We start from the raw sequence: 12,301 nt of genomic DNA on the forward strand, positions 1-12,301 counted from the left end.
GCTGCAGTCCATGGGGTCACGAAGAGTCAGACACGACTGAGCGACTTCACTTTCATTTTTCACTTTCATGCATTGGAGAAGGAAATGGCAACCCACTCCAGAGTTCTTGCCTGGAGAATCCCAGGGATGGTGGAGCCTGGTGGGCTGCCGTCTATGGGGTCGCACAGAGTCGGACACGACTGAAGCGACTTAGCAGCAGCAGCATCATGGACAGAGGAGCCTGGCAAGCTATAGTCTATGGAGTCACAGAGTTGGACACGACTGAGAGATTAACCCTTCACTTCATGAACTTAAGAATCACGTTCATATCCAGAAAAAAAAAATGATGCTTTTACTTTTATACATTAATATTTAGTTAGGGAAGAATTGACTCCTTTATGAGGCTGAGTTGTCCTTTCCAAGAACAAGGGCTGTCTTTCCTTTGGCCCAAGTATATTATGTGTGTTTTTGGTTTCTCAGCACCAGCCACACCTCCAAGCTATGACTAAGGCCGTTGAACTCTGAGGTGCAGAGAGGCCTTGTTGCCCCCGTACTCACACAGCTTTGTTGCGGGACGTGAGGCAGGAGGTGCTGTGCTTGGCGCACCTTTCTCCGTCTCATGGCTGGAGGGCGGGAGGAACAGAGAGTCACAGCACACGCAGGCCTAGAGTGGCCAGTGACGTAATTAGAGATGAGGTGAGGCCCAGGCCGGATCTCCTGGGGGTGCTGTTAGAGCTCGTCCCAGCGTGTTCCCTGACCATCCCTGCGTACCTTGTTCCTCCAGCTCCCTCCCCAGGAAAGCAGTTAGGCCTCTTCTGGCTCCTTTGTTAAATTACTAATACTCCTCAAACTTCCTATCTCATTGTAAGGCTGACCGTCAAGAAAGAAAGGCCGACTTTCTACCACAGCTGGTAGAAAGAGGTCGTGTATCTGCTGCTTTATGCCACCCGCAGTTCTTTCGGGTCCATTTGGATAGTTTCAGCAAATAGGAGAGTGTAGAGAACCCTCTGGTTAACCAGTGTATCTCATCTTTATCCTAGGTTTCTACACGACCAAAATAGTTCAGCTTTCAAATTCTATCGAAAGAAGGTATTTGAACTGTGCCCATCAATCTGCTTTACGTCATCTCCACTGACCCTCCATGCCAGTGAGAGTGCCGATTCTCAGGAGAGCCCCCTGGAGCCCATGGAAGGGGAAGGAGAGTTTGAGGACGAGCCCTCTCAGCACGAGGCTGAGCTGGAGAGCCCAGAGGTGATGCCTGAGGAGGAGGAGGAGGAGGAGGAGGAAGAGGACGAAGAGGAGGACGAGGAAGGGGGTGAGGAAGCCTCCCCTCCTGGAGGGGTCTCCAGGCCGGCAGAAGGGTCCAAGTCTGAGGGCTCGGAGGGCAGCCCCCCAGCTGATGGCCTCCTGAGCGAGGTGGCCGAGGACAGCCCGGCTGGCGGGCCTGCCCTGTCCCAGGCCTCCTCAGGGGCCTGCTTCCCCCGGAAGAGGATCAGCAGCAAGTCACTGAAGGTCGGCATGATCCCAGCTCCCAAGAGGCTGTGTCTCATCCAGGAGCCCAAGGGTGAGTGCCTGGGTATTCGTCCAGTGGCCTCAGTGCATCTTCTGTTTAATACCTGAGGAGGAATGATGCTCAGCTGGGGGCCATGGGAAATTGTGGAGACGTGGCCTCTTTTGAGGAATTTACCTGATCCCCCCAGCCCAAGTTTAGCTGCAAGATGACTGCTGGCCCCTGTCACCCCTTCTGCCTCTGATCACTCCAGCTGACCTTTGAGAATCCCCCTAGGACCAGCACACCCCGGGGCTCTTTGCTGTTGTATTTTATTTAACCCAGAATAGTACTGTTGGTTTTGCACACAGTCCAAAATGTTTATGAGAAACTGACGTTTCCAGCTGGTCCAGAGATGGCACTCTAAGGAGATGCTGCCTTTGGCTTCTAGCACCGCACACGTTGCTTGTTATTTTCCGTTATTGCTTAGCTTCCAACAGGGGAATCCTGGCTGTGGAAGGAACAGGCCTGGGTCATCTTGGCTGCTGCCTGTGATCTAGAGGGGTGCCCGGCTTTCTGAGCACTGCCCCCCCACCCTGCTGCAGGCCCCAGGGTAGTGATACCTGCTTGATGATGTTGAGGCAGGGGCCATGGAACAGTCTGGGGCAGCAGTTAGTGAGACCTGTGGAGTCCACGCTCTGCCGGCCTTGGCCATGGAAGGCCATCTCCTGCTCGTCTAGAGGGAGGGTCAAGGTTCTTAAGGTACAGTTTACCAGCAATAAACACGCACCCTTTTCAAGTGGATAGTTGATGGAGTTTTGGCAAAGGTGTACAGGCGTGTGCCCCCAGCACTGCTGAGCTGGAGCTTCTTCCAGAAGTGTCTCTCTGCCCCTCCACAGTCTCCTACCTGGCTCCAGCAACCACTGACCATTTTCTGGCCTCGTGGTTTGCCTTTTTTGGACTGTCCGTAGGTAAATCACATCATGTGCCGCTTTTGGTGGGCTCCCTGCTGCCCACCCAGGTCTCCACACAGCCAGGCCTGGGCCGTGTTTGATTTGTGGGGCTGATCCTTTGATGCTTGTGTGGGAGGAGGTGGTTTTGGTTAACAGTGCTCCACTGTGTGTAGAATCTATGTGTTCTAAGTTACTGAGAACATCATATTCACACCCAACTGTATCAGTCTAGTTTCTCCTGCTAACAGTTCTCATGGTTTCTGTTTAGAAACAGTGTTGCAATCGATTGCTAACTCTCTACTAGGCTCTTCTGTCCTTCAGAACTTACCAGAGGGCGGTAGCACATCAGAATACTTGTTATGATGGCCTTCATGGGGGAAAAGTGAGATTTTTTCCATTTTAGAAGCTCTCAGTTATTTGATAGGGTGGTTGATGAGATAGTACCAGACCTGCTAGTCTCTCTTTTGTCAAATATAATAATAATAATAATAATATGATCTAGTGCTCTGTATGGAGAAGGAGATGGCACCCCACTCCAGTACTCTTGCCTGGAAAATCCCATGGACGAAGGAGCCTGGTGGGCTGCAGTCCATGGAGTCGGGAAGAGTCGGACACAACTGAGCGACTTCACTTTCACTTTTCACTTTCATGGATTGAGAAGGAAATGGCAACCCACTCCAGTGTTCTTGCTTGGAGAATCCCAGGGACGGGGGAGCCTGGTGGGCTGCAGTCCATGGGGTCGCACAGAGTCAGACACGACTGAAGTGACTTAGCAGCAGCAGCAGCAACAGCAGCAGTGCTCTGTATAAGAAGTGTGATTGTTTTTACTGGAAAGTTCTGTGTGGACTTTAGTTCTTTATCTGTGGAACACTTGCAGAGACATGAAGAGGGCGCAGTGTCACAAATCAGTTATTTGTTGAAGCAAAATGCCTTCCTCCAGTCATGGAAAGCAGTGCATATGTTGGGTCCGTCATCATAAACGTGGCAGTCACACTTGCGGACACTCTCCCACAGCAAGGCAGCACTCAGCTGAGCTTCTGTGTTCGTTTCTGTGCTCTGCGGGCCAATTGGCTGGCCCCGCAGTACAGCTCCTAGTCTCCTCTGTCGGCAGAAGGGCTGTTAGCCAAAGCTGCAGCATGCTTGTCTTCTAAGTGTCAGTAATCTGGGGAAAGGACCTGTGTATTTGTATATATACATTTCTTTTGTCTTCCAGTTCACGAACCAGTTCGAATTGCCTATGACAGGCCTCGGGGTCGCCCCGTGTCCAAGAAGAAGGTGAGCACGGCTGAGAGTCCTCAAGTGTGACATAGAGCTTGCCCTAGTTCTCAAGGGTACAGGCTGCAGGCTGTACTCACTCTGCAGGCCAAGTGTCAACATGCAAAGAACAACATAGAGCCTTATCTCTCTTAAAACTGTTCGGCATTGCCCAGAGCACAGGATGGAGTAATTAGTCTGTTTAAGGGATGGGTAAGGCCTGATGTGTGCAGTGGATCGGCGAGATGAACAAGATGACGTCTCAGCCATTGAGAGCTTCAGATTTAGTAGACTATAATTGTGGTTAAAAGAATGCGCTGCTTTGCTGGTAAGCTGAGCATGTGTGCGCACGTGTGTGCATGTGTGAGCACGCGTGTGCATGTGTGAGCGTGTGTGTGTACACGCATGCGTGTGCGAATGTTCATTAATGAACGGGCACCAACCCCCTGGGCTCTCTCTTCCATCTGCCCACCCAGAGGCAGCCGTGAACAGGGCTGTCAGCAGCAGAAATGTGCAGAACTGAGCATGGTGGGTGAGGAAGGAGCAAGGTGGGAGGCCTGATAGAAGCCCCAGGGCAGACGCAGGTCAGCAGCGAGCGCTTTGTGCCTAGCGCGGAGCGGTGGGGGTGGGGCGCTGAGGCAGTGGAGGTGGCGGCAGCCAGGTCACGTGGGGTCTGTAGGGGGGTGTCAGCACTGTGCCCCTTCTTTGGGAGAGGCGTCAGGGGGCCACACCACAGTGGGAATTTGGGTAGAAGACATGGCCGTTATAACTACTGTGTGGAAAGCAGCCTGTGGGCTAGCAGGCCGGGCAGAGCTGAGGCCCAGGCAGGGTGAAGTGGAGTTGGTGGGACTTACTGATGGACTGGATGTGGACCAGAGAAAGCCAAGAAGAGTCCAGGGTGACTCTGGGGTTGTCGGCCTGGACAGTTAAGGGAACAGGGCTGCTGTTGACTGAAATGGGGCGCCCCTCTGGGGGGTGGGTCATTGGAAGGAGACGAGAGCGAACCTCAGGCAGGTGAGGCTGGCCCACGTCACCTGGGACACGTGGGGACATCACAGGTCCTAGCAGTCCAGGAGGTGTCTCTGCAGGTGTCCAGGGGTGAGGAGAGCCCGTGTGGTGGCTCAGACTGTTGTGAGTGCATCGCGCCAGTCTCAGCAGACAGACGAAGCGTCAGTGTGACCTCAGTTACAGCTGGGAGCAGGAACCTTCCTGTGCCCGAAGCGTGTGTTTTTAACAGGTGTGTTGGGTTTTAAGCTGAGCCAGCACCCAGGTACCCGTCTGGTGAGGCACAGCCTGGTGAGAAGGCAGCCGTTTCAGGCTCAGCCTGGCCATCTAATCTTGGCATGAGGTTCTGTTTGTACATCTGTAAAGCGGGACAGTTGCATCTACCTTGCAGGTAGGAGATCCGCAAGGATTAAAGGAAATGGTGTTAACCAGTGTGCAGCCAGCTGGTACCCTGCCACCGTGGGTCTCTCTGTGGTGTGACTGCTGACAGGGCGGAGGTCTCCTCGTAGCTCTTCGTGCACTCTGCAGCCTGGCCTCGGGTGCATGGCTCTGCTCTAGCCCCCAGGAGACCGGGCAGGCTGATTCTTAGACACAGTTGAAAACTCACCAAGACGTGTCCAGCTGAGTGGACCCCTGTTCCTCTTGTTGCTTCCACTTTCGCAGCTTTCCTGAAGCGGGGTGCAAGCCTGCCCCTGGGGGACCTGTGGCCAAGCTTTCCTGCCCCTTCCCCACCCTTTTCCCACCCACACTGGAACCCTCGCTGCCTTGATCCAGACAAAGGAACCTTCTCCCTGGGAGCGCATGAGCCCCCTCTCAGTCTCCCAGGCCATAAATGGATTAAAGAAACAGGCTCAGGCGGCAGGAACTGGGAGCCCTTAGCTGCCCAGGCTTTGCAGCACATGAATATTCATGAGTGAATGGAAATCCCTGTTGCTCACACCGGGCAGGTGTCTCCTCCACAGGCCTCTGGGCCTTTTCATTCGTCTTTCCACAGCCTGCTCTGGAGCCCAGATCTCTGCCAGGGCTTCTTACTTCTCCACCCACAAGGTCATTCCCAGTCCCCATCCTTCCCAGCTGCACCCACTCAGCGAGGTCTGCTCTGTGCTAGACATGGACCTCAGAGTCCAGGTAGAACCTCATCCCTGTCCTTGGGGAGCACTCAGAGCCCCAGACCTGGGAAGGACCAGACACACACGTAGGTTTGGTAAGTAATGCCTGAGGGCTGCCCAGGAAGCTTCCAGAATGGAGTCACTGTCCAGCGTTTTGAAAGCTCACAGAAATGAATGAAACGATGAGAGAGGAGTGGACGTTGAATAGAGAGGACCTTTTGAGACAGTTTTTCTGTACAGCCTTTCTGCATTCCTGTCTGGTCCCCTTCTGCCTTAGCCCTGCTTCCTCTCTGACTCTGGCACTCCAGGGGCCTTCCTGCCTCAAGGCCTGTTCCACCCAGCCTGGGATATGCCCCTGATCATCACTTGGCCACTTTCTTTATTCAGGTCTCCACTCTGGGATCTTCCTAGTCAAAACTTTTGGGCAGAACCCCTACCATCCCCTCACAAAGTTTAGTTCACAGTCTCAACACTGCAACAAGAGCGGTCGCTGCGAAGCCTGAGAGACTGGTTCAGTTCTCTGGGGACACCTCAAGCTGTGACCTCCAACCTTTACAAATATCAGCCCACCCAGGGAGTGTTGCCAGGACTGTGACTTGATCTTGCGCATCTAGGGGCATCGAAGGGGCATTAGGGGTGTTGGTGCTGGACCGTGTCCAGGTGCAGCCCAGGGCAGGCTCCTGATCAGGCGCGTTGCTGCCCCTCACGTGCCGCACTCTTCTCTCTCCTCAGAAACCCAAGGATTTTGATTTTGCCCAGCAGAAGCTGACCGACAAGAACCTGGGGTTCCAGATGCTACAGAAGATGGGCTGGAAGGAGGGCCACGGCCTGGGCTCCTGTGGGAAGGGCATCAGGGAGCCGGTCAGCGTGTACGCGGCAGGCGTCGGGGGCCGGGGGGCGGGCAGCTGTGCCCGGGGAGACAGGCTCTCTGGGGGATTCTGGCCCTAAGTCCTTTGACCGGCACCCCTTGATTTCCCTGGCGTTGAACGTGGCTTCTGGCAGGTCGTGTCCCTGTGCAGGTGTTCACACAGTTTCTGGCTGCATTTGCATAGACTTGGTCCCTGGCATTTGGCCATGTTCATTATTATCAAAAAAGCCGAGTGGTAATTCTGGGTGGTTACGCTAACAGCCACTTCCCTTTTCTGGGAACCCACACTCCGATTAGCCAGGAGAGAGCACGGCCCACAGTTTAGGAAGCCCCACTAACATGCAGCAAGCATTTCCTTTAAAAGTGAGCTTAGCACCTGCTGGGGAGGCTTTCGGCTGTAATAAGGGGCTGGCTTCTGAGCACGCTTCTCAGAAGGTCCACAGGCCTGCACAGGTGAGTGTCCCTTGTCCCCACCGTGAGCTGTGTCTCTGTTTCCTCTTTCCCTTGCTGTCACCCATGTGTGTCCCTCATACCGCGTGCCCCTCTGGCGGCTCGGGCTGTGTCCGTGCCCTAGTGGTCAGGCCGCGGGCTCAGGCGTGGCTAACTGTCCGTTTTGCTCCTCAGGGGAAGCGCGTCGGAAGGGGAGGGGCTGGGTGCCGACGGGCAGGAGCACAAAGAAGACACGTTTGACGTGTTCCGTCAGAGGATGATGCAGATGTACAGACACAGACGGGCCAGCAAATAGGTATGTGTGTGAGCCAGTGGGGGCTCTCTGCCTGAGCTGACGTGCCAGGACGTAGAACACAAACACCAAAGTGTCACTCCCCCAAAATCATAAAACTCTGAGGGAAACACTCGGGATGTTTGGCTGTGGGTGCGTCCCGCCTCTCACCTTCCAGGTGTGGCTGAAGGAGCGAGCCCCACGCTCACCCTGCACGCTGCCTGCAGCCTGTGGTGGGCCTGAGCGCCGGGCCGTCCTGTGGAAACAAGCTGCCTCGGGAGTGGCCTTGTGTCCTGCACGTGTAAGGGTGACCTCGAAGCTGGCACCGCAGAGGACGCCACTCGTCCCTCGTCTCGATTTGAGGGTCTTCCAGCCCTTTTCCTTCCCAAGGGCCTTTGGCCTATAAATATCCTTATCTTTCTTCCCTCCTTTTAGTTGTCTTCCCCACCCATAATTTCCAACTCAGTTTTGAACAAAATCGTTCTCTCCCTGAATAGATGAAAACCATTGGTGAGAAAGATAAGGCTTGAAGCAGCAATTACTCTTAAAACACCACCTCTGTCCCGGATCAGCCCTGGAGCCAGTGCCCAAGTAGGTTTGGTGTGTACACGGAAAGCAAACATCTCTGCAGTTTCTGGTGTGGAGGTGCCACCCCCTGGCTTTTCTTTTTCTTAAAAAACAAAAAAAAAGACCCCACTTCCAGCCTGCTTTTGCCTTTCGCCCTTCTTCCAAATGCTTCTGGCAGCAGGTCTTCTGCAGGTCTCTGCTGGCTCCACTCAGAAGGTGGGGTTGCCCTTGCAAGCACCAGCGCCCTGCGAGCGCTCAGGAACCAGCTGCTGTCGGGTTTCCTGTCCCAGGACACACTGCTCTCGAAGAGCAGACTTGATCCCGAGACAGTCACGGATTGTGTCTTCTCAAATTCAAGTAGGGAATATGAATCAGGAATAATGAAGCCTGCGCTCTAGTACCACAGCCTGTCGGTCTGAGTGCTGAAGCTCTTTTACACAAGTGGATTCGATGAACATGTTGTTTATGGAGTCTCAACTCGTAAATGCATCCCTAGAGACCTAATGAAATTTCTCCAATGTATTCAGCAGCTAAATTCATTGGGGAGTAACCATTACACTAACGAAACTTTCCCCAAATTTACATTCTCTTTAAAATCCACAAAGCAAACTAGTTTTTTTTTTTAAAACCACATACGGAGTGTTTCCTTTGCAGGAAGGGTAGGAGGTGTAAACTCTTCAAGATTTCGTTTTTTGCGTGTGTGGCAGTGTAAAGAATTGTTTTATTAGGGCCTTTGTGCAGAACAGAAAGGATCCTCTTGGGGTGGGATCTGCAGCTGTTTGCTATTTTGAGACGTAAGATGCCGCCCCTTCCAGCTTCTCACACGCTGCCTCTTGCAGCTACGTGTGGAATTCTCAGGCTGTGGGGATCTCTCAACCCTTCATCAGAAGGCAGCAGTGTCGAAGTTTTAAATATGTGTCAAAAGCTGAAAAATGAGATCCTGCTGATACTGTGAGTGTGGGGGACAGAGCAGTAAATTACCCCATCAGCCACTTTTATTGGCAGTTATGAAATGCTCATTTTCTCAGATCCTCAGCTCTCCTGGGCTGTATAGCCCAGCCTCCTCTGGATCTCTGTCTGCCCGCACTCACTGGCACAGCATCGCGTTCCCCGCTGATGGTGCCTTTCTTCATGTCACGGGTAGTCCCTGAGCTCTGCTTGCTTCCGCTCACTTCTGTTGTTTTGGCAGGTATTTATGGGTGGACATGTTGGAGGTTCTTCAGCAGAGTTGAAATAGCCTGGTGGTGTGGTTTGGGGGAACCACAACCTGGGGGAATCACTTCGTTTCTTTTTTAATCCTTCCAGCAGCCTTCCATATTGGCTGTGGGTCAGGCAGAGTGATGGAACTCTGAGACCTGGGCCTGGCTCCCCATGGCCTGTCGCAGAGCATGCACGCCCAGCGCGCGCCCAGAGTGAGGTGTGCACCCCCAGCATGGGTTCTCGCTCTTCAAGCATAGCTTTGACCAGCATATTCACTTTGTCCTAGTATGCTCATTCTTAGCTTTCTGCTTTTATTTATAAATAAAATAGGAATTCCTAGGATTCGAGCCCTATTCAATCCACAGCCTCTTGCCACTCCTGGGGGTGTCCTGCTTTGGCTGACAATGAGCCTTTGGCAAACGTCAAAGGGAACACCTACTTCTTGAGCCTGGAAAGTCCCGTAAACACTCAGGTGACATTTCTGTGGAGATGGCATTGAGGCAGTCAAGGCGTTGTGGGGGCCAGGGAGGAGCATGGCGGTGCGTCCTGTGCCGTCCGTCGGCCGGGGTCCAGCACACTGGCCCTCCGAGCCTGCCCTTGCTCTCTCCGGCAGAGGCCACTCTGCAGGAAGCATGCATGCAAGCAAGCGTGACGTGCAGCTGCGTAGCCTTGTCAAAGTCACAGTGTCTTTTCTGTCATTCTAGTTCCAGGGGCTCTTCCGTGAGGACGACAGGCATCCGGAAAGTGCTAACTCGCCACTTTGGGTGCTTACTGTCTCTGCCTCGTTTCCATCACTGGAAATCATATAGAGAATTTTAGCTTTTTGGTCCTTGGTAAAACCTAGAAGACATTTGTGATGTTACAAAATGGAAGTTTTGGGGGTTTGGGGTTGTTTTTTCTTTTCTTTTTTTTTTTAATCTAAGAAGTTGTGGATGTTGTTAATCATTTAGCAGTTGAAATAAATGTAGAGAAAACCCAATTTTCCATGGTCTCCATTGATGCATTTTTCAGTCATACTGGCTGGGGACCATGTGGTGGATGTGGTGGGGCCTACGTGGAGAAAGATTGTAAAATTGTTGCCTCTCAGGCATGTGCTCCGCCAGCCGGGGCCTCTCTTGACTGCCCCGCTGCAGCTGGAGGGCCTGGTAAGTCACGAGGAAAGCCTGAAGGGTGCCAGAGAGCAGGCAGTGATCAGGGCCAAGCACAGTGGCTGGGTCCACCGTATTTTTTGTGGAGAACGAGGGGCGGGTTGCTGGGTACAGAAATCTGCCTTTGAGAGTGTGCCGGGATATGGGAGCTCTACTACCCACAGTTCACCTGCCCACCTCACAGCCTTCCCAGGGTTGGGATTCGAGCTGCCAGAGTTAGAGCAAGGCCCACTCAGGCTTCGCCCTGACTTCGGAGCCGGCCTGTGGAATATCTTCAGAGCTGTTGCTGTTCCCATATGCGGCCCTGTCTGTCTGCCTGCCCCACCAGCAGCCCCTTGGCCCTTCTGGTGAGGACACGGGCAGGCAAGCCTGGCGCCTGCAGGACCTGTGGGGACCTCCACCTGAGCACAGCCTGATGGGCAGCAGCCTGCTTGTGCCCAGGGTAGCAGACAGCCCAGGAAGGTTTGGGGGGCTTTGTTAGCAAGTTAGGGGTGGAGGAGCCAAGGCCCCTTAGGAAGCTGGGGTGGGAGCAGCTTCCTAAGCTGAACCGCTTAGGACAGTGAACCACTGCTCTCACTGTCCCAGAGGACACCCAGGAGTGACGGGCCCACATGATCGTGATGGGGGGCTTGTCAGCCGGGAAGCCCCACGTGTGCTGTCGTCCTCGCCAGAGCCCTGGAGGCGGTGTCTGCCCACGAGAAGACTGAGATCCTACAAGGGCCCCACCCACTCTCCTCCTCCCTCTTGGGAGACCCCCTTCCCAGCTCCTTTCACTGCGCGGGGCTGGGGAACATTACCTGCACAAAGGCACGCAGAGCGAGGTTCTCCACCCAGGAGAACTCAGGACGGTCTTCACCTCGCCTATTTCCCCTCTGCGATTTGGGAAGGATTTCTTTCAGTTTGGAAGGTAAAATTTCCTCTGCTACCTTGTCATTTAGGGCTGATTGGAACCTGAACATACCATTACCAGTGTGGATGGGCTCTCCCCACCCCTTCCTCCCGCCTCATCCTCCCCTCTCCTGGGAAGCCTTTGGACCAGGACCTTGAGAAAGGCGGGGTGCTGCTGGAGAAGCTCTAGTCTATGGACCTATGTAACGTACATGTAATACATGAAAGCATACACGTCCAGGCGACACGAGTATTTTCTTTGTCAAAGACTTTAAAATGCAAAACCCAGATAGATGCAGAACAAAGCACAGAGGTTTTCCCTCTTTCTCACTCCCACATAAAAGTAACAAAAATTCAAGACTCACCATGCATGCTACCTTGCTCCTTGGAAGAAAAGCTATGACCAACCTAGATCAGATCAGATCAGTCGCTCAGTCATGTCTGACTTTGCGACCCCATGAATCGCAGCACGCCAGGCCTCCCTGTCCATCACCAACTCCCGGAGTTCACTGAGACTCACATCCATCGAATCAGTGATGCCATCCAGCCATCTCATCCTCTGTCATCCTCTTCTCCTCCTGCTCCCAATCCCTCCCAGCATCAGAGTCTTCCAATGAGTCAACTCTTTGTGTGAGGTGGCCAAAGTACTGGAGTTTCAGCTTTAGCATCATTCCTTCCAAAGAAATCCCAGGGCTGATCTCCTTCAGAATGGACTGGTTGGATCTCCTTGCAGTCCAAGGGACTCTCAAGAGTCTTCTCCAACATCACAGTTCAAAAGCATCAATTCTTCGGCACTCAGCCTTCTTCACAGTCCAACTTTCACATCCATACATGACCACAGGAAAAACCATAGCCTTGACTAGACAAACCTTTGTTGGCAAAGTAATGTCTCTGCTTTTGAATATGCTATCTAGGTTGGTCATAACTTTCCTTCCAAGGAGTAAGTGTGTTTTAATTTCATGGCTGCAATCACCATCTGCAGTGATTTTGGAGCCCCCCAAAATAAAGTCTAACACTGTTTCCACTGTTTCCCCATCTATTTGCCATGAAGTGATGGGACCAGATGCCATGATCTTCATTTTCTGAATGTTGAGCTTTAAGCCAACTTTTTCACTCCTGT

At 53.1% G+C, this 12,301-nt stretch overlaps 1 protein-coding gene across 4 annotated transcripts in view; it reads left to right on the forward strand.

Moving 5' to 3' along the window:
* The window catches only part of SUGP2 (SURP and G patch domain containing 2), a 29,579-nt gene extending 19,455 nt beyond the window's left edge, over nt 1-10,124 (forward strand). The window contains exons 7-11 of one of the 4 annotated variants that reach the window (XR_825885.1): nt 1,020-1,543; nt 3,635-3,696; nt 6,522-6,658; nt 7,282-7,969; nt 9,850-10,124. Coding sequence is in view for 3 of the 4 variants with exons in the window: in XM_010847269.1 (XP_010845571.1) it covers nt 1,020-1,543; nt 3,635-3,696; nt 6,522-6,658; nt 7,282-7,402 (844 nt within the window). In the remaining variant the exon portion in view is untranslated. Of the gene's footprint in view, nt 1-1,019; nt 1,544-3,634; nt 3,697-6,521; nt 6,659-7,281 lie in introns of all 4 variants that reach the window. The other 3 variants (XM_010847269.1, XM_010847270.1, XM_010847268.1) reach the window with 3 other exon arrangements.
* The last annotated feature ends 2,177 nt before the right edge of the window (nt 10,125-12,301 follow it).

Source organism: Bison bison, unplaced genomic scaffold (assembly GCF_000754665.1).
Source record: "Bison bison bison isolate TAMUID 2011002044 unplaced genomic scaffold, Bison_UMD1.0 scf7180017864248, whole genome shotgun sequence".
In the NCBI taxonomy this organism is placed as follows: domain Eukaryota; kingdom Metazoa; phylum Chordata; class Mammalia; order Artiodactyla; family Bovidae; genus Bison; species Bison bison.